Genomic DNA, 26,595 nt, shown 5'->3' with positions numbered 1-26,595 from the left:
AAGCACTGCAAGGGTAACAAGGGCAGGCACTGAGGTGGCAAATGTAGCAGGCAGATCTATCAAGGAGTGACACAGTGGAGTTGGGTAGCGGGAGCAGGGAAGGGGGCCGGGTACCAGTGGAGGGAAGGCTGAAGCAGCTGGGGGTTGGGGCTGGGGGGAGGAGCATGCAGTGAGAGGGGGCAAGAGCCAATAGGGGTGTAGTAGTGGGCAGCAGGGGTGAGCTCTGGGGGAGCATAGGGAGGCAGCAGAGGGAAGCCATGGGGCAAAACAGACATGGAACGAGGTGGCAGAGAGAGCGATGTGTTGGGGATGCCTCCTACAGGCAGCAATAGCCTGTTGTCATGTCAGGGCTGATGGAGACAGACACAAACCACGGCTTTTTTTCTTGAAAGGGAGTCATTATTACGGCTGGATCTCAGAAAGTTCCCACTGTGCTTGCTCCAGATTTTCAGAACAGCTGCCGGAGAGTGAGCCCTAAAAATTCAAAACCTTGCAGAATGATTTTTGAGTGCCAGTGAGTGAGTGGTGGCTGGGCTGCGTCTTTCACCACGGAGAGGTGACAAGCTCCTCGTGAACCCCAACACTTGAGCTAAAAGAAGCACTCGCGTTTGGCACTTAGGTAGAGCCAGCCTCTTCAGTTCAGCTTCCGGACAACAGACACACACCATGCCTCATGCTCATTCACTGGCGTCAAGGAATAAAAATCCCTCTTGTTGAAATCAAAGGGACAGGATCGGACCCAGAACTTCCATTAAAACGTACAGCTGGGAAACATTTTTGGTCTGAAACTTTTTTTTTTCTGATAGATGCAGATTTGCATCAACTGAAACATTTTGTTTCAGTTCATGCCCTTCTCCAAAAGAAAAATCAAAACATTTTGTTTCGACATTTTCCAAATGAAATATTTGGGGGATTTGATTCAAAAGGACTTTTCTTTTTGAAATTTACTTCCATTTTATTTTTAGAATATTAAAAAAAATTAAAAAAAAAAAACCAGCTCCAAACCAAATTTTGATATATATTTCAGAACGTCCAGTAAAAAAAAATCCATTATTCACATAATTCTAATGAAATCAATGCAAACAGGATTGGGCCTATAAAAAAACTATCACCAACACCTTTGCTTAATTACATGCTATTTTCATCAATTCTTCCACAGCACAGGAATGTTCAAGGAGAGTTAACTGTACAGGAAGTGTGAAGGCAACTCTGATTTTGAGCTAGACGGAGATGCAGAAAGGTTAGACAACAGACAATATTTCCAATCGGGGGAATATTATAAAGACCTGGAACTCCAAGGCAGGTGTATACATTTCCTTCAAACTTTGCTTGTATCAGATTTCCAAGCTAGGGTTACAGCAGGACTAAAACAGGGCTGCTGGTGGCAACCTTTAACAGTAGAGAGGTACTGTCACTCCAGAACAATGGCATTATAATACTTTTCAGTGCTGTTTCCTCTCCTATGCCTCCTGCAATTTATTATTTTTGTTTTTGACGGCTGCTGCACAGTGAGGACAGGTTTCACAGAGCTGTTCACATGATGCCCAACACTTGTTCTGGAGTAGTTTTTGAACCCAGCAATGTGCATCAACAGTTCAAAATGCGCATTACCTTGCATCTGTGAATTCCCATTTAAGGGCCCTCTAGATAATCAGTGCTGTGAATTGTACGCAGAAACAAACAAGCAGCAGAGTTTAGACCAAAGGCCACATGAGGAAGACCTTAACAAGCAGGCAGCTGCACTCTCCACTAGCTGATGCTTCCGAGTAGTCTTCAAGGGTAGTCCCAAGAAAAGTGTGTTGCAGGAATCCAGCCTGGAAGTGACATAGGCACAGTCTGCATCAGGTATAAAAGGCTACAACTTCTAAGGCAACCAGAGATGGTAGCACATATTCCAGGAGACTGCTGTTGCCGGGGAATCCAAGAGCAGCAGGGGAGAAAAAGAACCCAAGAATGCATCATTCTGACACCAAAGATCAGTGGGTAACAGTCACAGTCTGCATCAGCTATTCCAAATGTTTCCCCTACATGCCAGCAGCATCTCTAGCTTGGCTAGACTGATCTTAAGCCAGTTAGCCTTTATCCCAGGTCCAGCCAGACCCCGGAAAGGCAAAGAGATTGCAGATTCTGAGTCTGAAGACAAGTGTGCTGATGAGACTGTCACCCCAAAGGTCTCCCCATCTCCCCGACATTAAATCACTCCTGCCGTGTACATACACTGGGGGATTTATTCTCATCTCCTAGACTTGTTGACACATCACCGATGAATAAACTCCTGGGCACGTGTGTAGGAGGGACACCAAAGAGGTCACAATACGACTGGAGGCTGTCTACACAGCAATGTAAGCCTCGGGTTAGTGGGCCTTGAGTCAGCTGACCTGTGTCAGGGAACCCTGGGCTTGAGTGTCTACATTGCATTTTAACCCCAGGTTAAGGATTTTCTGACCCGTGCTCAAACCTAGGGCTCTGGCATCCACACTGCAGGGCACAGAAGTTTGATCTAAAATGAAGGTATCAGAGGAAAAACACTCCTTCACCGCCCACACACACACACACCCAGCCTGGCTGCTCCTGGCTGCAGAGCAGTGAAGTGCATGGCCGAGGCTTGGGGTGAAGCATGGCTCCTGCCGCACCCCAGGAGGCAGGGATAAGGGATTCCCAGGAGGCTGTGGGGAAGTTTTGGGGGCTGGCTCCTACTCACCACCCTGACAGTGCACACTGCCCAGGTGCCCCTGCACATGCAGCCCCAGGGAGCGCAGGGTGGGCCCAGGAACAGGGCACAGAGAGCAGAGAAGGACCAAGCTCCGCCTTGCACAGAGGGCGAGTGGCAGAGCTTCTGGCTCAGCCCGGCCAGCAGAGGGATGACCCCCGGGAGCCACCTCCCACCTGCCAGCTTTGCTCCCTGCTCCGGGCAAACTCCGCGCAGTAGTGAGGAGGAGCCGGAGCAGCTACTGTGATAGGAGCAGGAACAGGGAGCGCGCTCTGCCAGGCAGTAATAGTGCTCCAGATGCTGCACTGACTGCTTGCAGCGCTGCTCCTCTGCCGCCGGGAACTCTGGGATACATCCAGAGGACTTCCAGACCTAACTCAAGTCGGGGTCGCGTGCACACAAGAAAGCAACAGAGCTCGGATCCTCCAGCCCTGCAGGGTCCTAGGACCTTGGGTCTGGAGCCCTAGGCTAGCACATTAGCAGTGTGGACACAAGGGGGTTTGGCTTGTGCCTGGGCTCAGACCCGGCCTCAGAGAGATATCCTGGCCTTAGTCAACAGGGGATTATTTGCAGGACAGTGGGAGTTCAGTGACTCTAGTCCGATAAATCAATAGGAGAACAGAGCTCATCTTTGAAGCAGTGACAGCTGCTGTTCTGCCTCCTGGAACCCTCTTATAAGGTGGTCACTGGGACAGCTTCATATCTGTCCTCTTGAGGAAATGCATCTTGGGCCAAAATCTGCTGTCAGTCATGCCAGTGTTCAGCCAGGCTATCTCCACTGAGTGCAAAGTGGTGAGAACAGGATTCGGCCTCTTATTTATGGTTGCTGCTACAGTACATTGACTTTGGCTCCGACCTGCTTGCAGCCAGTTATGGCGTACTCCCTGCCTCCTGTAGTGTAATAGCTGAGCTGGCTAGCTAAATTCTCAATATGGCTCTGATCGGGATATAGCCCTTCCCGCATCATCTCCTCCAAGAAGCAGTTTATGACATGACTCTTCTCCAGTAGACCAAATGGGATGATGTCAGCAGACTTCCAAAGAGGGTGGAAGTGGATCAGAATAGGCTGGATAATATACAGCAGTTCTTCTCTTTTTCTTTGCTGGTGCAGAAGGTCAGTGGAAACATTCTGGAGGACAAACGTTGTGATTTCACTGCCCCCTATGGTGCTTATTAGAATGTAGATGGCATTGAGGAACTCGTTGGTTTGGTTTGGTTGGAAGAATCTGCTGAGTGTATCCAACAGAACTGGAGACATGAGCTCAACCTCATCCAGAATAAACAATGGTATCTTCTCTTCTATTTCTGCTCTGGTGACCATCTCAGAAATCTTCTCAGACAAATCCAATTGGCAAGCAGGAGTAGCCTCCTTGTTTGGACAGTGGTGCATCACAAAGTACTGAAGCACAAAGTCATTGTTCATGACTGAACGGAAGTGTTTAGCCAGCAGCCATCCAACATGGCTCTTTCCAACCCCAGGTGGGCCATTGAAGGAGATCACTAATGGCTTGTTGTGTATGTGGGTCGCCAGGTATTCGTTCAACAATTCCATAATCCTATCCACAGCCACCTTCTGCCCAAATACTTCCCGGTGCATGGTTTTCTCCAGCCCATCTAGGTCATACTTCTGAAGGTTGTCATCCAGATTCTCAATAGCATTTAGTATTTGGAAACAGATGATGCCAATGAGCAAGAGAAGGCAGCGCTTTGCTTTACTCTTTTGCTCTGCTGGAAGGTACTTTTTGGAGCTTTCTGGATACAACACCATCCTGGACTTCCTGCGGCTCTTCTTCCGTTTGTATTTATTCAGAGCTGACTGGTCCACAGAGGTGTCAAAGGTGAAGTACTGAGAATTGGCAAAGGTGGCTTGATTAAAGAGGGACATCGAAGGGTTATACAGGTTTGTTTGGCTCAAGGAAATCTGCCTTTGAAGAAGCCTAGTTTGGACCAGCTCTGGAGAATGTTCTCTGGGAAGGTTCAGATGCAGGCGGTTTTTCTTCAGGAACTGGACTTTTCGTCGCAGACGGATGACTGCCCGCATGGGAGAGGAAAGCAGAGAGATCTTCTTGGGAGCCATGGGAGACTCAGTGCTGGACTGACTTCCATCCATCTTGCTTTCTTCTCATAAACCATTCAAAGTGTCTTCTCTAAAAAACACAAAGACAGTGCGAAAATAAATGGACAAAAGAGCAAGAGGTGACTTGATCATGGTGCATAAATACCTCCCTGTGTAGAAAATATCAGGTTCTTTTATCTAGCAGAGCAAGGCAGAACAAGAACCAATGGCTGGAAGTTAAAACCAGACAAATTCAAACTAGAAAGAAGGCACACATGTTTAGCAGTGTGGGTGATTAACCACTGGAACAATTCACCAAGGGCAGTGGTGGATTCTCCATCTCTTTCAGGAAGATGCTTTAGCCACACACAAGTAATCGGGCTCAATACAGAGGCAACAGGGTGAAATTCTATGGCTGTTGAGCTCAGGCTAGATGGTCTAATAGTCCCTTCTGGCCTTAAGGACTATGGATTTTGAGAGAAAGAAGCTGTTAGAGGTGCACCCTCTCAGGGGCTGCGTATCAATCTAGGTAACTTTATGGCGCCCATCACTCTGAGCACCCATCGGACATTACTGAACTTGTCCTCACAACACCCTGTGAGTAGGGAAGTGCTATTATCCCCATCATACAGATAGGGAACTGTGGCCCAGAGAGATTAAATACCATAGTTTGCAAAGAGCTCAGCACCCACCATCAGGGCCAGTTTTTCGAAAGAGCTCACCGCCCATTTAGAGACCGAAGTAAATGGCCAGGTTTTCAGAAGAGCTGAGCGTGCTGGGTGCTGCGCTGTTTTGAAAACTTGGCTCCAGTTGTAGATGCTGAGCACTTGAAAACTGAACTCCCTGCAACGCACCCAAGGTCACACAGGAAATCTCTGGTAGAACTACCAATTGTGTCCAGATCACCTGAGTCCCAGGCTTAAATCCACTGTTCCTTAACTAGATACAACCATACACACACACAAAGAAAGAAAATGCAGGACATACACAAGCAAACATACTCCACACACTGAAAGGGAGAAACGTCTAGGTGTAGGAACCCACACGTGTGCACACACACACACAAATAGAAGCTGTTGGACATACAAACAGAGAGAAGCTTATAAATGCTGGAGTGTGCAAGCTAGTTAGTTGACAGATAAGGTGCCAGGAGATGGTACTCAGCAATATGTAGCACAGGGCCTGGATTTTGTAGGATCAATAAAATTGTCGTTGTGCACTGCAAATAGCTTGGGACGTTAACTCATAACATTAGACCAGAACCTAAAACACCAATATATGAATCACTGGGACGATCAAACCAAACACAGCAACAAGTTACACTGCCCAGATCCCTGCCCTGAACTATCCAGAGACCTCCCCACAGTGATCCATGTTCCTTTCCAGCAGTAACTCAGGAGGAAGTTAAACAGGGGCTGCAAAAATAGAGCTTTTTAAATTTTTAAATGAGTAGGTCCAGAAAATTTATATCCAAGAATTTTTTAAGAGCTGACCAAGGAATTCTCTGGACTGTTAAAGTGGATTTTCTATGAGGCTGGGAACACTCAGCAGGTTCCAGAAGACTGGAAGAAAGCTAAAGTTGTGCAAATATTTTAAAAGGGTAAACGGGATAATCCAGGTAATTACAGGCCTGTCAGCCTGTCATCGATCCTGGACAAACTAATGGAGCAACTGGTATGGGATTCAGTTAATATTAACAATTAAAAGAGCATAATATAATTAATGCCAATGAACATGGGATTATGGAAAACAGATCCTGTCAAACTAACCTTATATCTTTTTTTTATAAGATTACAACTTTAGTTTATAAAGGTAATAATGTTGATGTAATACACTTAGACTTCTGTAAGGCATTTGACTTGGTACCACATGACACTGGACACTTTGATTAATAGATTAGAATGATATAAAACTAACCTGGCACACATTAAATGGATTAAAAACTGGCTAACTTATATGTCTCAAAATGTAATTGTAAACTGGCAATCAAGTCTAGTGGGGTCTCGCAGGGATCGGTTCTTGGCCCTACGCTATTTAACATTTTTATCAATGACCTGGAAGAAAACATAAAGTGATCACTGATAAGGTTTGCAGATGACACAAAAATTGGGGGAGTGGTAAATAACAAACTCTCAGGAACTGAAAAGATGTCCCAGCAAAAAGCAACTAGGAAAATCCTCACCTCACTGTGGGAGAGCCAGAGCCAGCATTGCCCTACACAGCATCCTGCCAGTGGATTAGGAATGGACAGGAATGACAAATGGAGACAGGACATCATTCCCCAGCTCATAGGTAGCCATCAGGGGGTGGCTCTTATTGAGGTCTGACAGGCGTCACTTGTACAGTACATCGAATTCAAGTGATCACCTTTCACCCAGTAGGATTCCCAGGCTGTTGGGACTCCTTCACCCACCACTGAAATGCAACCACCTCTGGGATGAGATTGCAGCAGCCACGCTACATGAATACCCGTTTGCTCCCATCCGGGGGTGAGGACTAACCTATCCCTAGGTACTATGGCAGGAATGGACTGCAGGCCACTCGCCCCCTGTCCCCAGCCAGGTGCTGCGCTGGCTGCTCCCCAGGCAGACTGCAGGCCGCTCGCCCCCAGGCCCTAGCACATGCGCACCTGCGGGAAGGCAGTTTGGGAGGCAGCGGGGCCAGGGAAAATGCTGCCCGGCTGCGCCATTTAGTGGCCAGTGGTTTCCAGTGGCACACACAGGAAACCAGAGAGCTCGCCGGGCAGTGCAGAGCCAGCAGCCAGGCGCGGCGGGGAGCTCCTGCACTTTGCTGAAGCTCTCCTGTGAAGGGCCCGCAGCCAGGGCCTGCTGAGGGCACAGTGCCACAGGAGAGCCTGGTGGGGTGGCACAGACGGAGGTTGCATGGAGACTGCCTGGGCCGCTGTCCGCCTGTCCCTGCAGCCCAGCCAGCTCCCACCTGCGGGCACTGCCGTGCTGCCAGCCTCCCCCGCCTTCCCCAGCTCGGCTCCCGCCCACCCCGCAGGGCCTAACGGCATCAGGAGCCCGAGTGCTGGCCTCAGCTGGCCATCTCCATCCTCGGCCTGGTCCCCCTGTGGGAGCCCTGGACCCCTGTTCAGCGCAGGGGCGGCAGACATGCCTGAAGGGCTGGGGAGCATCCTGGCTGGGACCACTGCTGGGGTGGAGAACTGCTGAGGGGCGCCCCTGTGGGAGGAGCAGCAGCTGCAGCATGTGCAGGGGAGCAGGCGAACTGACAAGGGGTGTCCCGGGGCGAATGGCAGGAGCAGCAGCCGGGGGTGGGCAGGGGAACCTGGCTCCAGCCCCACGGGAAGCAGCAGGGTGAGGAGCAGAACCCTAGAAGGGAAGACAGGCCCCAGAGGGAGGGAGAGCGAGGAGACTGGGCAGATCAGCCAAGAGAACCTTGGCCCAAGTAGCGGGTGGCAAGGGGCTACCCCTCCTCATCTGGCCCCTTCACCCACCGAGCAACAGACGTTTCTTCCCCCTTCCCAGACCATGCACCTGGAGGAAGCAACTCCATGGGGAGAGGGTATTTAATTCTCAACCCCCTTGTCATTTCTTGGCCTAAGCTGAGGCTGCCACAAAAGGGGACAGTTAGTGCCAATTGTGATGACCTTGTAGACACAGACCCCAGAGGCCAATGAATGGTGGGAGAGAGAGTCTCCATTATGTGTCACCCTCTCACTCAGCCTGCTGGTCCCCCCAAGCTCTTTGTCAGGGCAGAGCATACATTTGCTCTTTGCCATCTTTCCATTTCGTTTGTGGAAGTCAGAAACATCTAAGCCACCTCTTGGTAAATGATTTATTCACAAGCGGTTTTGTTTCGCTATCATGAGAGTAAATCATGAGTCATTCACCACAAAACAAATTAAAAGACAAGACAACAAAACTGCACGTAGGGACAGTAAGCCCTGAGGAATTCTGCCCAGTTCTCTGCCTCCAGGGAAGTTCGCCTCCAGCTGGCCTTACTCCAGTTACTCCTCTACTTTCTTCAGGCCTAGACATCACACAGGTTAAATATGGCTTAAGCAAGCTTGGGGAGCGAATTCATTCTCCCCCACTTCCTTCTATGAGGAGTACTCTGCTTTTCGAATAGTTGAGAGTTCCTAATTATTCCCTGGATAGTTCTGATTGGTAGGTGTCTCACTGTAACACTAACTTTATTAGCCCTTCATCACTACAGCTGAGATCCAGCAAACTCTGTGCATGCAGGGAGTTTGAGGAACCATGTCACACAGACCTGTTGGAGACACTTATATTGCCAACCGCAAATGTCCAAAAATCATTAGTCAGGTCTACCAAAAATGATACTGGCTTTAAAATCATGGAGATTATGTACAAATAATATGGTGTTCTTTTTATGTGCCTTTTTGAGCCTGTCGGGTGCACTGCGGTCACATTTTGAAGCTTTCTCTACATCCATGAGGGCTGGAAAATAACTTTTTCTATAAGACTGAAGGCGGAAATCATTGCATACCCCACTTGACTCCAGGAGCTGGGACTTTAAGGAAACAATAATTACCATGAGACTCAGGACAAAATCACAAGAGTTGGCAACACTGAATATTTATTACCATGAAAGTGAGTCTATGGAACTTGTGCCGGATAATGTCACTTTTAGGACTTTGCCAGAAGTAGCAGAACCAGTTAGATCAGATGTCTATGAGTAACCAGGGAAACGCCATGGGACAAGCCAGGAAGTGAAAGTCATTAAAAGCGAATGGTCCGGAGAGGGCCATTGGGCAGAGGGGAGCGCGCAGGCTCCTAGAGATGCCTGGAAATGGAGGCTTCCCTGCACAGGCATAGGGTCCTGTCAGCTCAGTTTCACTCCTTCTTCCCCATCTCACAAGCTTTGGGTTTGGATGGCTCCCCGTGAGCAAGCATGTGAGGGAGGGGACAAGCTCCATCACTAAGGCTCCAGCCAGAGAATCTCAGACTGTCTTGCCATGTTTCACCAGGAACTCAATGCTACAGGGAGAGCCCAGAGAGCCCCGGCCCACCACAGCATGGTTCCCTGTCGGGCCTTGAGGTGGGGGGTGAAGCGCAGATCACACTGCCTGGAGATGCTGGGCCTTGGATCTCACCACTAGTCTGCCATGCTGTGTCACTGTGTCCCATACGCTTTTGCACTTTCTGTTTGCAGAGACCTGGCGCTGCCCTTATCTGTCTCCCTGGCTAGCTGAGAGAGTTCAGAGGAGTATGCTATGACCAGTGGTAACGGCAGTAGTGCTGGATGTGAGGCTTGTGTGCATCTTCAGGCCATGGTCCATAACCAGACGTCAGCATCCTAGAGAGGGAGATTTTCATGGAGCCAGAGGTAGACCTGACTTGGATGCAATATGCTTCTCTTGCATAAAGAAATGGTTCCTGCTCCTGCCTTACATCTGGGGAATCACAAAGTTAACTGTATGGGGGTTCTCTTCCTAAGAGTGTTAGGGTGAAGTTGCGGGCGTGTCTGGGGTGCAGTTGATGGAGCTGTTTGATGCCAACACACTCAGAGCCAAGGTGAATGTTTCTCTCCACTCCCCCCATTTGATGCTGATTTGCCAGGTAAGTGTACTGCCCAGTGGTAATGGGTTGATCTATCTAATGCTGACTGTACTTTACCATGCCGTATGTAATGGCAGTAACTGCAGTTTTTGAGCCAGGTGCCCTGTGTGTGGTGTGTTTGGGTGACTGCTGGAGACTAGGAGGAGCCTAGAGCATAAATGCAGACAGCACCCAAGCTCTCCTGGGAAACCCTGAATATGGCTTCAGGTCTGTTCAGTTCAGCATGTTTGCAAAGCTGTAAATCTAGGGTGACCATATGTCTCATTTTGGCCGGGACAGTCCCTTTTTTAAGCCCTGTCCCGGCCGTCCTGATGTTTTTTGCAAAAGTGTGCATTTGTCCCGTTTGCTCAGTTGCGTGGAGCAGGGCTCGGACGGGGCAGGAAGTCAGTAGCAGGAAGTCAAGAGAGCAGCAACGCCAGCCCCGCACAAGGAGGGAGGGAGGCTTGGGCTAGCCCCATGTGGTGTCCCGTTTTCCCTTTGGGAAATATAGTCACCGTATGTAAATCCTGTTTTTACAAACTGAGCTCTCCAAACTCTCCCCCTCCATGGTGTGGGTGTGGCCCTGATTCAAATGGTATGTGCAGTGGTGGGATGGGGTAGAAGGCAGAGGGAAAAAATTCAGTTTCTGAGGATTGGTAAAAGAGCATGTCCATTCCGTAAGTAAGGTAGACACAAGATGAAGTAATGAAATATTCTGAGTTAGAGTCTGGATTTCTGATCCTTAGCACTATTGTCTTAGTACCTTGGTTTTGACTGGATTTTCTGGGTCCTGTGCTGTTTGGCTGTTTGCTTCAACCCTCCTCTCCACCTCAGCTCCACCAATCCACACCTGTCCCTCTCACCCTCCTTCCCTTCAATCTTCTTTCCATATAGCTGACCCCCTCCTAAGTAACAACCCCCACAAAAAAAATCATGGCACTACCATGCCATTTGCTACCATCCCTCTGCTGGTGTGTTCTACCCATTTCCCTGCCCTGTGTCTGTCTGGTCTATTTAGACTGTAGGCTCTTCGGGGCAGAGACCGTTTAATACTCTCTATTTGTACAGCACAGAGATTGATGTGCGGGGTGCCTGATCTGCAAGGATACGCTGTCCCATTTGGGATTTGCCATGAGGGTGAGAATGATGATAGCACAATGGGACCCCGTTCTGAGGTGGCCATCGGCACTACTTTCATAAACACAATTGATAATAATTCCCAAATTATTCTATAATGGACATTTCTAAACAAATTAATAGTAAAACTAACACTAAATAGGTCAGGTACTCAATACAAATTACCTAGCACTGCTACAGCTAGTTTGTTCTTATACTTCACTACTTAATTGGTTTTAATGTCAAAACTCAACAGTTCAGTAAAATTTTAGCCAATGTTGTAATGAATTCCCTAATAAATAATGAGCCTAGCAAGCAAAACCAACCACCATGCAATCAATCTTAGCTTTGAAACACGCTCAGCAAAGAAAACTGCAGTCATAGGTACGCAAAGCAAACCAGGAATCTGCGACCAGAGGAGCTCTGTGATCAAGGTGACAATAGAAGTTCCGTCACTCACGAGTTTTTAGCCAAACTCTAGGTCAGAGAAGTTGAATTAGATACTGTGAGAAAACTGCACGAGGTTTACCTCCACTGCAGCCTCTCCATGACACTCCCCAGTGGAACTGCACGGACGATACATTCTGGAGATTTGCTATTAATAAACATGCCACTATTAATATTGGTGCGGTGCTCTAAGGCCTCAGCCTTTTATTGGATGAGGCACTATACAAATGTACAGTAAACATCAGTCCCTGCCTCCCAGCGCCTACAACTTCAAAACAAGGCACAACAGAAGGCTGACTGAACAAACAGGCCAGGGAAAGTCGATGGGAGTTAGGCACCTAACTCATTTAGATGCTCTTGAAAATCCCACTAGGCACCTATCTGCTTCTTTCGGTGCCTAAACACCTTTGTAATTCTGGCTCTAAACGCTTGCAATTTTTACCTTAAAACAGCTCCTTTGAAATATTTTTACTCATTTGCATTTTTGTGTCACCCTGTATCAGCCAAACAAAGCCACCTAGCACAACAAACATCCATACGTAGGTAAATTTGTACATTGGCTCCTTCAACAGGTAGGGTGGCCAGGTGCCAGGTTTTCAACCAGAAAGTCCAGTCGAAAAGGGGACCTCACAGTGTCTTGTCAGTACTACTGACAAGTCCGGTTACTGCAGGTGGGGGAGGCGCCGGATCATCACCCACACCAGCCCCTACTCAGCCGGGGCTGTCTCCTACCTGCATCGGGCAGCTGCAGCTCCCAGCCCCGGCTCTGCAGGTGAGTCCCTCCTGACCCAGGTTCAGGGGGGGTGGGGGAAAGCAGCAAGTGATGGGAGGAGGGGAAAAAAGAAGAGAATGGGGGCGGTGCCTTGGGGTAAGAGGTGGGGCAGAGGCAGGGTCTCAGGGAGAAGAGGCAGGGAAGGGGTGGGGCCTCAGGGGGGAAGAGGCGGGACGGGGAGGTTCAGGCACTTCTGCTGGAGTGTCCATTTTTTAAATATTACAAAGTTGGCAACCCTATCAACAGGCAAGATAGTGAAATGTTTCAGAAATTAACATAGGTAGAAAACTGCTCAAGTCTCTGTCAGTGAAACCAATGGAGAAGGGAATGTAATTTATAACGCCACACTAGAAAAGGAGCTCTTATGTGACTGAGTCTACACGAGGGGATTTTAGGAAAGTACTATCATCAATTCAGCTGAAGCTCAGGAAAGCCCGAGGGTAGACAGCACTATCTCTGCTTCTTGCATTTTTATCATCATGTTAACTAAACCTGCAGAAACGGAAATTAACAGTTTTCCAAGGATGTCTTCAAGAAAGTGCAGAATTAGATCCCAAAATGAGACTATACTGGCCATTCAGGGGAAAAAATAGTGATTGGTAGAGCTGACTGGAACATGGAACTTGTTGAAAACTCAAAAAATTGAGATCCTTTGGCTGAAAACCAAAAGTCTGGGAAAATCTAAACAAAATATTAAGTTTCACATCAGGACAACTCGAATCAAAATGTTTCAGTTTATTGAACTGAACTCAAACATTTTATTTCAGGGCAATCTGACAATGAAGTGTGTCCGCCCGCATCATTCTGATGACATGTTGCAGAACATCATGGAAGTCACATGTTTGTGGTGCCTTAACGTCCTCCTGAACTGCCACAGAACCTCATGGGAGTTGTAGTCAGGCCAAGGGAGTCTGGCCCAGAGCAGAGAACAGGCATGAGGTTCCCAAAGTACAGCTCCCATGAGGCTCTGTGGCAGTTCAGGAGGACATGGTTTAGCATCAGCCGAAATGCACCATTTTGATTTGGGAATGTTGGAATCGTTGGGTTCACTCAAAAAGGTCTATGTAAAATGTTTTGATCTTTCCAGATGGAAAGTTTCCGGTTTTGGCCAACACTTGTGCGGTTTTTGGATGTTCGGTTTTTCAAGGAAAAGTTGGTCTTTTTCATGCGATGCAAACACTAATGCAAATATTAGCAACAATTAGAATTAGAACAAATCGGCAGCTGGTTCCATGGTGGCAGATGGGAGGCCATCCGGGGCTGAAGGAGAGAAGAATACAATAATGCAGCAGTTGTCAATAGCTCTCACTGTGAGCTTAGAGTGACGGGGAGGAGGGTGGGGAGGCGGGAGCCGGAGACAGCTGCCGTCAAAGGCAGCTCTTTCCATATGGCGGACACTAGAGCTGGCTTGGTGTTTGGGGGAAAGGAGTCAGAGGAAGAGAATGGGGGAGCATGACTGAGCAGGGGGGAAGAGAAGAAAGGGAAGGTGGTAGCAGGGATGGATGGGGCTGAGGAGACAGCTGGACGGGGAACATAGGCAGGTGTCATCAGAGTCACTGGCGGAGGAGACAGGGTAACAGATGAGGAGGGGGTGGAGGAAAGTCATACTGTGTCTTGTCAAGGCTGAAGGTCAGACAAATGGTGGGCAAAGACTGGGGTGATGGGAGAGTGAATAAGAGATGGCGCTGGTAGGTGTAGGACAGTGACCCTCAGGGCCCAGTGAACCAGGGCGGGAGGCTGATGCTCCCCCAACCCCACCAAACAAAGTTATCCCTCCCCCAATTGAACAAGGAGGATCCTTCTCTTTTCCCCACCAAATGGGGACAAGAGCCTGGCCCCTCTCCCAGCTGCCCAGTCAGACCAACCCCTCCAAGCATCTCTATGTGTCCTGTCCCTCCGAGAGCCAAACATCTTTGCACTCTGGCTCTGGTGGCAACAGCCTTGTTTCCTGCCCAGCTGTTTACAAGTGAACTGAAATGCTGCAAAGGTCTGCCAGCCATGGGGTCTCCTAGCCCCCCTGCACCTCCTCCCTAGATCAGGAGATAGCCCAGGAGGAAATGCCAGCCAGTGCAAAGACACCGTTACAATCACAGAGTTTGGCCTCTGTGGGCTAAGCTGCCGTTTCAGTCCCTGTGCTGGGGCAGCCTTGGCAAGGAGAGGAAGTGGCACTGCAGGGACGAAGTTGGAAGAATGCCATGGCTCAAATGTGGGCCCACACAGTGAACGCAGCAGTCTGGGGAGAGCTAGATACCACCTGGCCATGGGGACAGAGCACGCATTAGGGGGCCCTTGGAAAAGAAAAAGGCAACTCTGAGAGAAAGCAGGAAGGGGTGGGGAGAAGAGCATGAGAGCAAGAGAACAGTTACCAGGGAGCTTTTTCTCTGGGTCTCACTGGGAGAACATCACTCCTTGTCCCTGCCTGCAAGTCAATGGAGCAGCAGCAGCAATCCAGGCAGGGTAAGCAGGGGACTCTGTAGCCGCAGACTCGCTGGCTGTCCGACTGAGCACCTTCACATCTGTCTAAAAGGACTTGGTCAGGGATTAAAGAGGAAATGACAAGCGGGAGTGGCCCCTATCTCCAACGCGCCCTTCTCCCAGCTGCACAAGACCTTATCTGTTTCCTATTCTGCAGCTGTGTTTGCTGCTGGCCTGCTCATGTTCTCTGCAGCATGGACAGCGTATTCACACACTGACGGCTGCACACAGGCTGCACCGTGTTTTACTCCTGTTCTCTAAGCTGTTCGGAAGCAGGTCAGAAATATCCCCTCGTGGGTACAAGGAGCGTTAAGAGAGATGCAGCCATGACGCAGAGCAGCGTGCGAACAGGGAGTGGGGCAAGAGACAGGCAACATTATTGCCTACATCTGGAGGCACTGGAAAATAAACAAGAACAAATGCTTCCAAGTTCAGCTCTGCTGCTGCTCCAGCTGCACAACGGTCCCTGCAGCCTCGTGCCTCCGAATCCACTTGCAGGTAGGCAGCCACCCGGAAAGCGCAGCAGCAGGGCAGGCATGGGCCTTCCTAGCACAGCAGAACGTGGGGAAATTGGGCAGCTGCCACAGAAAATTAAAAATGACCTGCCATGAACACAGTCTGAGGGGAAAGGGGCAAGGAGGGGAAGCCAGACTGAGCGCATAGTAATGCCAGACGGCATCAGACCCATGGTCCACGTATCCTGTCTCCAGCAGTGGCAGTACCAGATATTCCAGAGGAAAGTGTAAGGAATCTTGCACTAGGCAGATACAGGATGCTCTCCCTGCTCACTTGAGGGCACCTCCTAATCCCACATAGTTAGAGATTGGTTTAAGGCAAGAAGCATGAGGTTTAATAACTCCTCCAAAACTTGTTAGCATGAACTGGCTTGGATGATTTAGTTGGGGATTGGTCCTGCTTTGAGCAGGGGGTTGGACTAGATGATCTCCTGAGGTCCCTTCCAACCCTGATAGTCTATGATTCTATGACAAATCTGGGTATTCTTGTTAGTCATATAACTGTCCAATCCCTTTTTGAAATGGTGGCTAGTTTACATATATTTTAAGCATTAAGTGTCAATATAGCAGTTATATAGCATGAATTAGCCTGTACCTTTGTTATAATCCTGTTCACATATGCTAAGTATCCCATAACACCTAATATTAGCTGAGGCAAGCTTTGGCTTCAGTAGATAGAGAAATTGTCAGTATCTCGACATACAGTTGTTTCCTTATAGCAACAGAAAGGGAGTTACTCTTACAAATCTGTTTATATTGGTACTGGCCTAGGAAGTGTCTTCATGCCTCTTAGTATCTGGAATGCATGTACCCAGAACAAAGATAAGACTGGTTTCAGAGTAACAGCCGTGTTAGTCTGTATTCGCAAAAAGAAAAGGAGTACTTGTGGCACCTTAGAGACTAACCAATTTATTTGAGCATAAGCTTTCGTGAGCTACAGCTCACTTCATCGGATGCATACTGTGGAAAATACAGAAGAATGTGGAAAATACAGAAGATGTTTTTATACGTATAAAAACATCTTCTGTATTTTCCACAGTATGCATCCGATGAAGTGAGCTGTAGCTCACGAAAGCTTATGCTCAAATAAATTGGTTAGTCTCTACGGTGCCACAAGTACTCCTTTTCTTTTAAAGATAAGACTGTGTCATGACCTGGTGGGTCATGGTGGGTTCAGAACAAAGATAAGAGGTACACTATGGTACCAGAAAAACAAGATACAAAGCTAATTGGTTGACTCTAGTTTAAAATGACGTATATGGTACCTTTTACTGGTAAACATGTAGGGTATGAAAAGATGGCTTTAGAAGTGTAACTTTGGAGAGCAAACCTTCTGCATAAGGTGAAAGTAACATCACTGCACCGGACAGCTCCTCAGACACTGAAACCATATAGAATTGTTTTCCTGTGCCATATTAATAAACCCGACTGACACTGGTTATTTGGCCTCTGGAGTAAATTTTATAACGAACCAAAGTGTGGTCAAGCAACTAACTATACAATTTATCAACAGAGCAAACTTCCATGGACTTACCTAATTCTTTTTTGAACCCAGTTATACTTTTGGTCTTCACAACATCTCCTGGCAACAAGTTCCAAAACCTCCTCTATTGACACCTGAATCTGGGACAGTTCCTTAGATTTGTCACCTAAAAAGAATGGCTCAAGTGTGGGAATCTCCCTCACATCCTCTGCAGTGAAGACTAATGCAAAGAATCGTGTTAGCTTCTCTGCAATGGCCTTGTCTTCCTTCAGTGCTTCTTTCGCACCTCGATCATCCAGTGGCCCCACTGATTGTTAGGCAGGTTTCCTGCTTCTGATGTGCTGTAAAAAAAAAAAAATTGCTGATCATTTTTGTCTTTTGCTAGTTGCTCTTCAAATTCTTTTTTGGCCTGCCTAATTATACTTTCACTCTTAACTTGCCAAAGTTTTTGCTCCTTTCTATTTTTCTCAGTAGGATTTAACTTCCTGTTTTCCAGGGATACCTTTTTGCCTCAAACACTCTGCTGTTTAGCCATGGCGGCACTTTTTTGGTCCTCTTACTGTGTGTTTGTTTTTTATTTGAGGTGCACATTTAGTTTGAGCCTCTACTATGATGTTTTTAAATAGTTTCCATGCAGCTTGAAAGGATTTCACCCTTGTGACTGTTCCTTTTAATTTCTGTTTACTAGCTTCCTCAAGTTTGTGTAGTTCCCCTTTTTGAAGTTAAATACTACTGTGGTGGATTTCTTTGGAATTTCCTCCCCTGCAAGGATTAATTACATTACAGTTCTCCCAGTCATCACAAACGTCACTATCAATATTTCCAATGATTGAATCCCCCATTACTATTACCTGGCTCTTTCTAATAACTGGGATTCCCTCCACCGGAGGGGTATTCCCATTCTCAGTACAAGAGGATACCATGACACTATCTGGAAGGAGGGTCCTAACTATGGGATCGTTTCTCTCCACTCCAGCTTGATGTTCTCCTTCCCCAAGGCTTTAATCCTCCTCAACAGCACAGAGGCAATTGGAGTGGGAGGGAGGGGAAGGGGGGGGCGGTATTTTCATGGAGGAGTAATTTCATGGAGTGTTCCCTTGTTCTTGTGTTATGAAGCAGGGCACTCCCAAATAGGAGTAGAGAAATGATTTTACCTCTGAAATGAGAACTGGTGAGAACGATACTAGACTACTCTGTCCAGTTCTGGTGACCCCTGGCCCCTGATGCTGTTAACCCGGCGCGCTCAGCCCCATATAGTGCCCCTGGCCCCTGCTGCTGTTAACCCGGCGAGCTTAGATCCATATAGTGCCCCTGGCCCCTACTGCTGTTAACCCGGTGCGTTCAGCCCCATATAGTGCCCCTGGCTCCCTGCCACTTTTTAAAAGGATGCGAAAACATTGACAAGAGTGCGGAGAAGAACCATAAGAAATATTTGAATGATGGGAAAATGCCTAACAGTGAGAGACTTCAAAAGTTTGGTCTGTTTAGCTTGTCAAAAAGATGATCAAGAGATGATTGGATGAAAGTGCAGAGGAGCATCATGGGGCAAAAATACCAGGTAGTAAAGTTGTCTTTAATCTAGTGGAAACAGACATAACAAGAACCAATGGCTGGAAGCTAAAGTTAGACTAATTCAAATTAGAAATTAGGCACAAACTTTTAACACTGAGGGGGATTAACCACTGAAACACACTGCCACTGAAAGTGGTGAATTCTCCATATCTTTAAGTCTTCAGATTAAGACAGGATGCTTTTGTGGAAGGTGTTTTAACCACACATATGTTGCTGGCCTCAATACAGGAGTAAGGGAATGAAATTCTCAATGTCTAATATACAGTTCAGAGGAGATGATGTAATGGGCCCCTCTGCTTCAAAATCAATACAAAACATATCTTTTTACACAACATGTAATTAGCCAGTAGAACTCATTGCCACAGGACGTTGCAGAGGCCAAACTTTTTGCAAGATTAAAAAAAAAGAAAAAGAGTTAATGCAAAAATAACATAGAAAGCAACTCTGAGCAGCACTGCTGCAGAAAACTACAAGCTCTGGCAACCATCTCTTGTGAGAGGGAAAAATAGCATGACCCCCTCCCCCTTATCCCCTGCCGCTCCATACAGCTCCATAACCCAGCGAGCTCAGCCCCATATAGTGCCCCTGGCCCCTGCTGCTGTTAACCCGACGTGCTTAGATCCATATAGTGCCCCTGGCCCCTACTGCTGTTAACCCGGTGCGCTCAGCCCCATATAGTGCCCCTGGCCCCTGCTGCTGTTAAGCCAGCGAGCTTAGATCCATATAGTTCCCCTGGCCCCTGCTGCTGTTAACCCGGCGTGCTCAGTCCCATATAGTGCCCCTGGCCCCTACTGCTGTTAACCCGGTGCACTCAGCCCCATATAGTGCCCCTGGCTCCCTGCCACTCTGTCACAGTGCGGGGAGCGCCATGCAGTGCCTCCCCTGCCCCTCGTTGTTCTGCCTCAGACTCAGCTGAGTTTTGTCCAGCCAGAATCAGCTGGCTCTCACTTCAGGCCAAAGAGCTGTGGAGCAGGTGCCATGCAAATCAGACCATGCTGTGAAACAATGGGCAGATGATGTGCCACATGAGCGAGTCAGTCCCCTCTCCCCTTCCCTAGTCAAATCAAGGGAGTCATCTCCATCCTCCAGGAGTGCTCGGGAAACGTGGATCCAGCTCAGGGGGAAGGGAATGAGTGGAATGTATGTAACAGCTGCCTGTGGCTGAGCTTGGCCTGGGAAATGGCAGGGGAAGAAGCTGGAACCTGCTAAGTGGCCTGTTCACCTCTCAGTCCTGAGGGCCCATTGTATGTCAGAAAAATCTGACACCTCCTTATCTAAGGGGCCTACAGCAGTGAAACTCCCTGGATCACCCCCATCCCCTTCCACAGTAACCCGCTAAGAGGCCCTGCCCCCTTCCCCTTGGCTGGGGTCCACTGCAGAGATAAGTTTGTGAGCGCAGGAAACAGAACTTTCCCAAGAGGAACAGGACCTGCCCTCTGATCCTGCAAGAGAGAAGAGACCACGGGCCTCACAGTGCTCAGAACTAACTGAAACACTCAGCTCTTCAGCTTGGCTTTGCCTCAGGAAGGCCTCTACACACGCCCCCTCAAACACACACGTCCACAGCTGCACACGCACACACACTCACAACAGCAAACCCCACTCCCACCCACAGGCTCAAAACACCTGTGCACTCGCACACACCCCTAAGTCCACCACACACCCATTCATTCACACACACAAAGATCAACAACACACTCACACATACAAATATAACCACAACCTCCCTGCCACAAACAATCGAGGTCCAAGGAGCTAGGTCGGAAGAAAGAGTGAGAATGTGAGAGACGTTTTATTGTTATTTCTGGTTTGGAATACATGGGAGGTGCTAAGATACCTCACCAATGGCAGCTGCAGCTGAGGTTTTGTTGACAGCTCTATTTTGCATCTTCTCTGAAATCCACATACATATTAGATTGGTTTGAAATTTGATAGGCCAGGTCATGGACCAGGGTCGACTTTTTTGGGGGTGGGGAGAAGGGGATTTCAAGGCCATCTAGACAAGGGATGCCCAAGATATAGCATCCCAAAAGTGAGTTGCTGTCAAAGACTTTAAAGTCATCACTTACTTTTAGATAGGGAAAAAACAGAGGGCAGGCAGTAGTTATATTTCTGGAGACGTATATTCCTGGAATGCCTTCCGTGAGAGGTAGTGCATGGTACCAAACCAAGGTCTAACAGCTGAAATAGTAAAAAGTTAGGTTTCAGAGTAACAGCCACGTTAGTCTGTATTCGCAAAAAGAAAAGGAGGACTTGTGGCACCTTAGAGACTAACTAATTTATTTGAGCATAAGCTTTTGTGAGTTCGATGAAGTGAGCTATAGCTCACGAAAGCTTATGCTCAAATAAATTGGTTAGTCTCTAAGGTGCCACAAGTACTCCCTTTCTTTTTAGTAAGAAGTTAGTAGACCATATTTTTGAAATATGGAGTGGTGCAGCTCAGGTAGGGAGACCAGATGTCCCAATTTTAAAGGGACAGTCCCGATATTTAGGGCTGTGTCTTATATAGGTGCCTATTACTCCCCACCCCCGTCCTGATTATTCACACTTGCTGTCTGGTCACCCTAAGCTCAGGGTTAGGTAACTATTAAGAGATGACTGGCGCTCTGAGCCAGAGAACACTCCCCAGCAAAATCCCCTTCAGACAGGATAAAGGTGCACTGGGCTGTGAGCCAAGAGCTCTGGACTAACATCTGTCACTCACAGGTGCCAACTTTGTCATTTCCCCTGGGGCGCTCGACCCCTACTCCCCCCCCAACTCCACCCCTTCCCCCAAAGCCCCACCCCTGCCTTGCCCTTTCCTGCCCCTGCTCTGCCCCCTTCCCCCAGTGCCTCCTGAATGCTGCTGAACAACTGATCATGGCGCAGGGGAGGCACTGGGAGGGAGGGGGAGGAGCTGTTTGGCGGGGCTGCTGAGCACCCACTGTTTTTTTCCTGTGGGTGCTCCAGCCCTGGAGCATGCACGGAGTCGTCGCCTATGCTGTCACAGACCATTGTTAGTATTTCTCTGCAGTTCACAACCCATATTGTGCACCCAGGCCTCCTCCCCGTGACCTGGAGGAAGCAGCTATCATTCCCCCAGCTTACAGCAAAGATAACTGAGAGACTTGCATGGTACCTTTTCTGGCAGAGCTGGGAATAGAGCCCAGACATCCAATAGCGAAGACCCAACTCTCATCTGTTTTGCCACAAATAGGCCCAGTCTATGTGCTTACTTAGTCTGTCTGCAACCACTGATCTTAGATCCGGAGCCAGATCCCAGGAACCCCAATTCCCCAAATCCTACAGGTGTCTAGCGACACTGTACCCCACTGACAAAGTGTGTGTAAGCTTATGGACGAGAGGGCACCTGAAGGCCCCTTGTTTAAACCCTCCTGTTGAACTAGCTGGAGGTGATTACCGCTCCAAATCACGCAGGTTTTGCTGAGTTAAGGTTGTGCAGCTGAGTTTCTGCTAAAACCAGATTTGCATCCTCTCTACAATATACAAAACAATCAAATCTGCTGGAGAATTGATAGCTTGAGGTCTGATAGGATCTGTCTACACTGCCATTCGACAGCTGACTCAGGCTTGCGGGGCTTGGGCTGCGGGGTTGCTTAACTGCAGTGTAGATGTTGCCTGAGTTCTGGGACCCTCCTCCCTTGCAGAGTCCTAGAGCCTGGACTCCAGCCGGAGCCTGAATGTCTACACTGTAGTTAAACAGTCCCTTAGCCTGAGCCCCATGAACCCAAGTCAGCTGGTCTGGGCCAGCCATGGGTATTTAATTGCAGTGTAGACATACCAGAGAGGCTCCAAAAGGTCACAGCAGGCAGAACCGGGCCTAAAAGTGAAATCCTCCTACAACAAAACCAATGCTTAGTCACACTGCTGCTTGGAAAGACTAGATCAAATTTCCTCACTTGTCTACGGTCTCTGCTGCATACCCACCTCTGCAAAGCACTATGAGGCATACAGATGAATTTGCCTACCAAATACTTAATTCTGTGCAGTGAATGGGAAAGGGAGGAGAAAGGATGGTCCTCAGGCAATGAACAACCACCTGTAGCATTGGGCTAGTAATTTAACCCAGAATATTTGGCAGTGGCCATTAATTTTGGCAATAATCTATCTGTGTATCCATTTCCCCTTCCTAAATGAGGGCTGATAATACTGATAGAATACTCGTAAAAATACTCATAGAGCCATAGAGTTTAAGGCCAAAAGGGAGCACGAGATAATCTAGTCTGACTTCCTGTATAACACAGACCACCAAGCACCCACACTCTAAACCCAACAACCAAAATTACACCAAGGTATGGCAGGCAAAGGAGGCTAGACTATCGTACTACAGGTGAATAGGAGGGTGTAACACAGAGGCACCTTGGCAAAGGGTTCCCAGTTCTTTGGGAACAACTCTCACCTCAGACTTGACAAACTCAGTACACCAAACACATGTCTAACAGGACATTTAACCATAAAGAGTGATAGTCCACTTGCGGCTAGGGATCACCCTTGGTTGTTAACGAGGAGGCAGGGCTGACTTAGGAGAAAAGGGCGTAAAAGTCAGACGCAAGCAACAAGGGGAGCTAGCGAATAGGGGGCAGCAAACAGGGAGTCTGAGAGACAGGCTGTAGAAGGAAGAAAGAATAAAATCAGTGTGGTTCGGAAAGGCCGCATCGCCACTGCAGCTGTGTCCAGACAGAGAACCAGACCTGGCACACCCCTGCCCAGGTCTGGCGTGGACTTGCAGAGCCTGTGGCCTTCATTTCCCCATCATAGAGAGCCAGGCTGGGGAGACCATCCAGTGTGAGAAGGGCTTGCTGGTAGAGTCTCCCAGGAAGGACGTGGGAGAGCTACAGGAGGAGGTGGCCAGGCAGAGGGGCATCCATGCACACGAGGCTTTCACTGAACGCTTGCATATGGAGACCTCCAAGGAAGCTATCCAGCTGGAGAGGACTGCAGGAGCACCACCAGAACAGGAAGAAATAGTTCCTTCACAGAGAGGACGCTAGCTGCTGGTTACTTTGGGCAGCAGGGAATGTTCCATCCCTGCTCCCAACCCACCATCCACAGAGATAAAAACCGGAGTGCCGCCCTGGCACTACGGGCTAAGTGGAGGAGAAGAAGCCATGTACCCCCAAGGGTGGGAGGATCATGGCCACCACCACCCAGGAGGAAACGAAGGTGGTGATGGTCGGTGACTCCCTTCTGAGGGGAATGGAAGCATTCGTCTGCCGGCCTGACCTGGCATCCCAGGAGGTGCGCTGCCCGCCCAGGGCACATATCGGACACGTTACAGAAGGACTGCCGAGGCTCATCTGGCCTTCTAACTACTACCCCATGCTGTCCATCCACATGGGCACTAAATGATACTGTGAGGTATGACCATGAGCAGATCATGTGACTACCGGGCTCTGGGTGTAAGAGTGAAGGAGCTGTGGCTGCAGGTGGTGTTCTCATCCATCCTTCTAGTCAAGGGTAGGGGCCCAGGTAGAGACCGACACCCTGGAGGTGAATGCACAGCTGTTCAGATGGTGTCACCAGAAGGGCTTTCACTTCCTTGACCATGGGATGTTGCTCCGAGACGAAGGACTGCTGAGTGGAGATGGGGTCCACCTTTCAAGGAAAGGGAAGAATATCTTCGGACACAGGTAGGCTAACCTAGTGAGGCAGGCTTTAAACTAGGTTCAGTGGGGGCAGGAGACAAAAGCCCACAGGTAAGTCCAAAACAAAGAGCTGGGTGAAGGGTTGGCCTCTGGGGGGAACATGGGCAATCACAGCAGGGACAAAGGAGAGACAAGGGAATACAGAGGGGAAATCTAATAAACATCCTAGATGTCTGTATACTAATGCAAGAAGAATGGGGAATAAACAGGAGGAACTAGAAATACTAGTAAATAATCACAATTAGGATACAATTGGCATCATAGATGTGGTGGGATAATTCACAGGACTGCAATATTGGTGTAGAAGGGCACAGCTTGTTCAGGAAGAGCAGCAGGGAGAAAAAGGGAGGCGGTGTTTGTTGCCTTGTATATCAAAGGTGTATACACTTACACTGAGGCTGAGACAGAAGTGGAGACAGACCTGTTGAAAGTCTGGATAAGGATAAAAGGGGTAAAAACCCAAGGGTGAAGTCAAGGTAGGTCTCCTATAGACCCCGAACTAGGAAGAAGAGGCAGAGGAGGCTTTTTTTAAACTAACAAAATCATCCAAGACGCAGGACTCAGTAGTGACGGGGGGACTTGAATTACCCAGACATCTGTTGGGAAAATAACACGGCAGGGCACAGATCATCCCACAAGTTCTTGGAATGCATTGGAGACCACTTTTTCATTACAGAAGGTAGAGAACGTGACTGGGGAGAGGCTGTTCTAGAATCATAGAACCACAGGGTTAGAAGGGACTGTAATGGTCATCAAGTCGAGCCCCCTGCCAAGATGCAGGATTTGTTGTGACTAAACCATCCAAGGCAGATGGCTCCAGCTTCCTTATGAAAACCTCCAGTGAAGGAGCTTCCACAACCTCCCTAGGCGTCTGTACCCTTGTCCTACTGTTCTTACAGTTACAAAGCTTTTCCTGAAATTTAATCTAAATTTGCTATGCTGTAGTCCTGCCCTCTGTGGCAAAAAAGAATAACTTTTCTCCATCTTTTTTGAGGCAGGTTTTCAAGTATTTGAAGACTGCTCTCATGTTCCCCCTTAATCACCTCTTTTTGAAACTAAGCATACCCAGCTCCTTCAGCCTTTGCTCATATGGCATGCATTCCATCCCTCTGATCATCTTTGTTGCTCCCCTCTGGATCCTTTCCAGTTTCTCTACATTCTTTCTATATATTGGTGACCAAAATTGGACACAGTACTCCAGCTGAGGCCTAACCAGTGCTGAGTAGTGATACTATCATCTCCTGTGACTTGCAAGCTATGCCTCTGTTAAAACAACCTAAAATTGCATTTGCTTTTTTTGCAACAGCATTGCGTTGCTGACTCACGTTGAGGTTGTGATCCACCACCGCTCCCAGAGCCTTCTCAGCAGTGCTGCTGCCAAGCCAGTTCTCCCCCATTCTGTATAGGTGCATTTGCTTTTTCTTCCCTAAGTGTAGCACCTGACATTTGTCTTTGTTGAATTTCATTGTGTTGTCTATAGCCCAGTTCTCCAATTTAGCAAGATCCCTCTGAATTGTAGCTCTATCCTCCAAAGTGTTGGCAACCCCCCTAGGTTTGAGTCATCTGCCAATTTGATCAGTGTGCTCTCTAGACCTACATCCAGATCATTAATAAAGATGTTAAATAGCACTGGACCAGAACAGATCCCTGTGGAACCCCACTTGAGACCTCCCTCCAATCCAACATCATTCCATTAGTAGTTACTCTTTGTTTGTGGTTGTTTAACCAATGTATCTACTTAATGGTAGTTCTGCCGAGCCCCCATTTCTCCAGCTTACTTATCAGAATGTCATGTGGGACTGTGTCAAAAGTCTTGTCCACCACATTCCCCCTATACACCAATCCAGTTACTCTGTCAAAGAAGAAATCAAGCTGGTTTGGCACAATTTGTTCTTGGTAAATCCATGCTGGCTGCTAATGATCACCCCTCATCCTCCAAGTATTTGCAAATTGAATGTTTTATACATTGCTCTAGTAGCTTCCCAGGTATCTAGATTTGATTCTGACAAACAGGAAGACACTGGTTGAGAATTTGAAAGTGAAAGGCTGCTTAGGTGAAAGTGATCATGAAATGATGGAGCTCACGATTCTAAGGAACGGTAGGAGGAAAAACAGCAGAGTAAAGACAATGGACGTCAAGAAGGCAGATGGTAGAAAACTCAGAGAATTGGTAGGTAGAATCCCAGAGAAAGCAGGTCTAAGGGGAAAAAAAGGTTCAGTTTTTTAAAGAGACATTATTAAGTGCACATTAGCAAACTATCCTGATGCCTAGGAAGTTT

General features: G+C 48.2%; 1 protein-coding gene across 7 annotated transcripts in view; it reads right to left on the bottom strand.

Annotated features, from left to right (window-relative positions):
• Positions 1-998: 998 nt before the first annotated feature.
• TOR4A (torsin family 4 member A) overlaps positions 999-26,595 on the bottom strand; it is a 32,344-nt gene continuing 6,747 nt past the window's right edge. For 3 of the 7 annotated variants that reach the window (XM_043530730.1, XM_043530729.1, XM_043530727.1), the window contains 3 exons: positions 20,741-20,852; positions 17,151-17,440; positions 999-4,857 (listed from right to left, as the gene is read on the bottom strand). In XM_043530730.1, coding sequence (XP_043386665.1) covers positions 3,540-4,820 — 1,281 coding nt within the window. In that variant the 5' untranslated portion in view covers positions 4,821-4,857; positions 17,151-17,440; positions 20,741-20,852 and the 3' untranslated portion in view covers positions 999-3,539. Of the gene's footprint in view, positions 4,858-14,992; positions 15,140-17,150; positions 17,441-20,740; positions 20,853-26,595 lie in introns of those variants that run through there. The other 4 variants (XM_037879847.2, XM_043530728.1, XM_037879848.2 and 1 more) reach the window with 3 other exon arrangements.

Source organism: Chelonia mydas, chromosome 16 (genome assembly GCF_015237465.2).
Source record: "Chelonia mydas isolate rCheMyd1 chromosome 16, rCheMyd1.pri.v2, whole genome shotgun sequence".
In the NCBI taxonomy this organism is placed as follows: domain Eukaryota; kingdom Metazoa; phylum Chordata; order Testudines; family Cheloniidae; genus Chelonia; species Chelonia mydas.
Note: the sequence above shows the minus strand (reverse complement) of the source record. Positions and strands in the feature narration are given on the sequence as shown.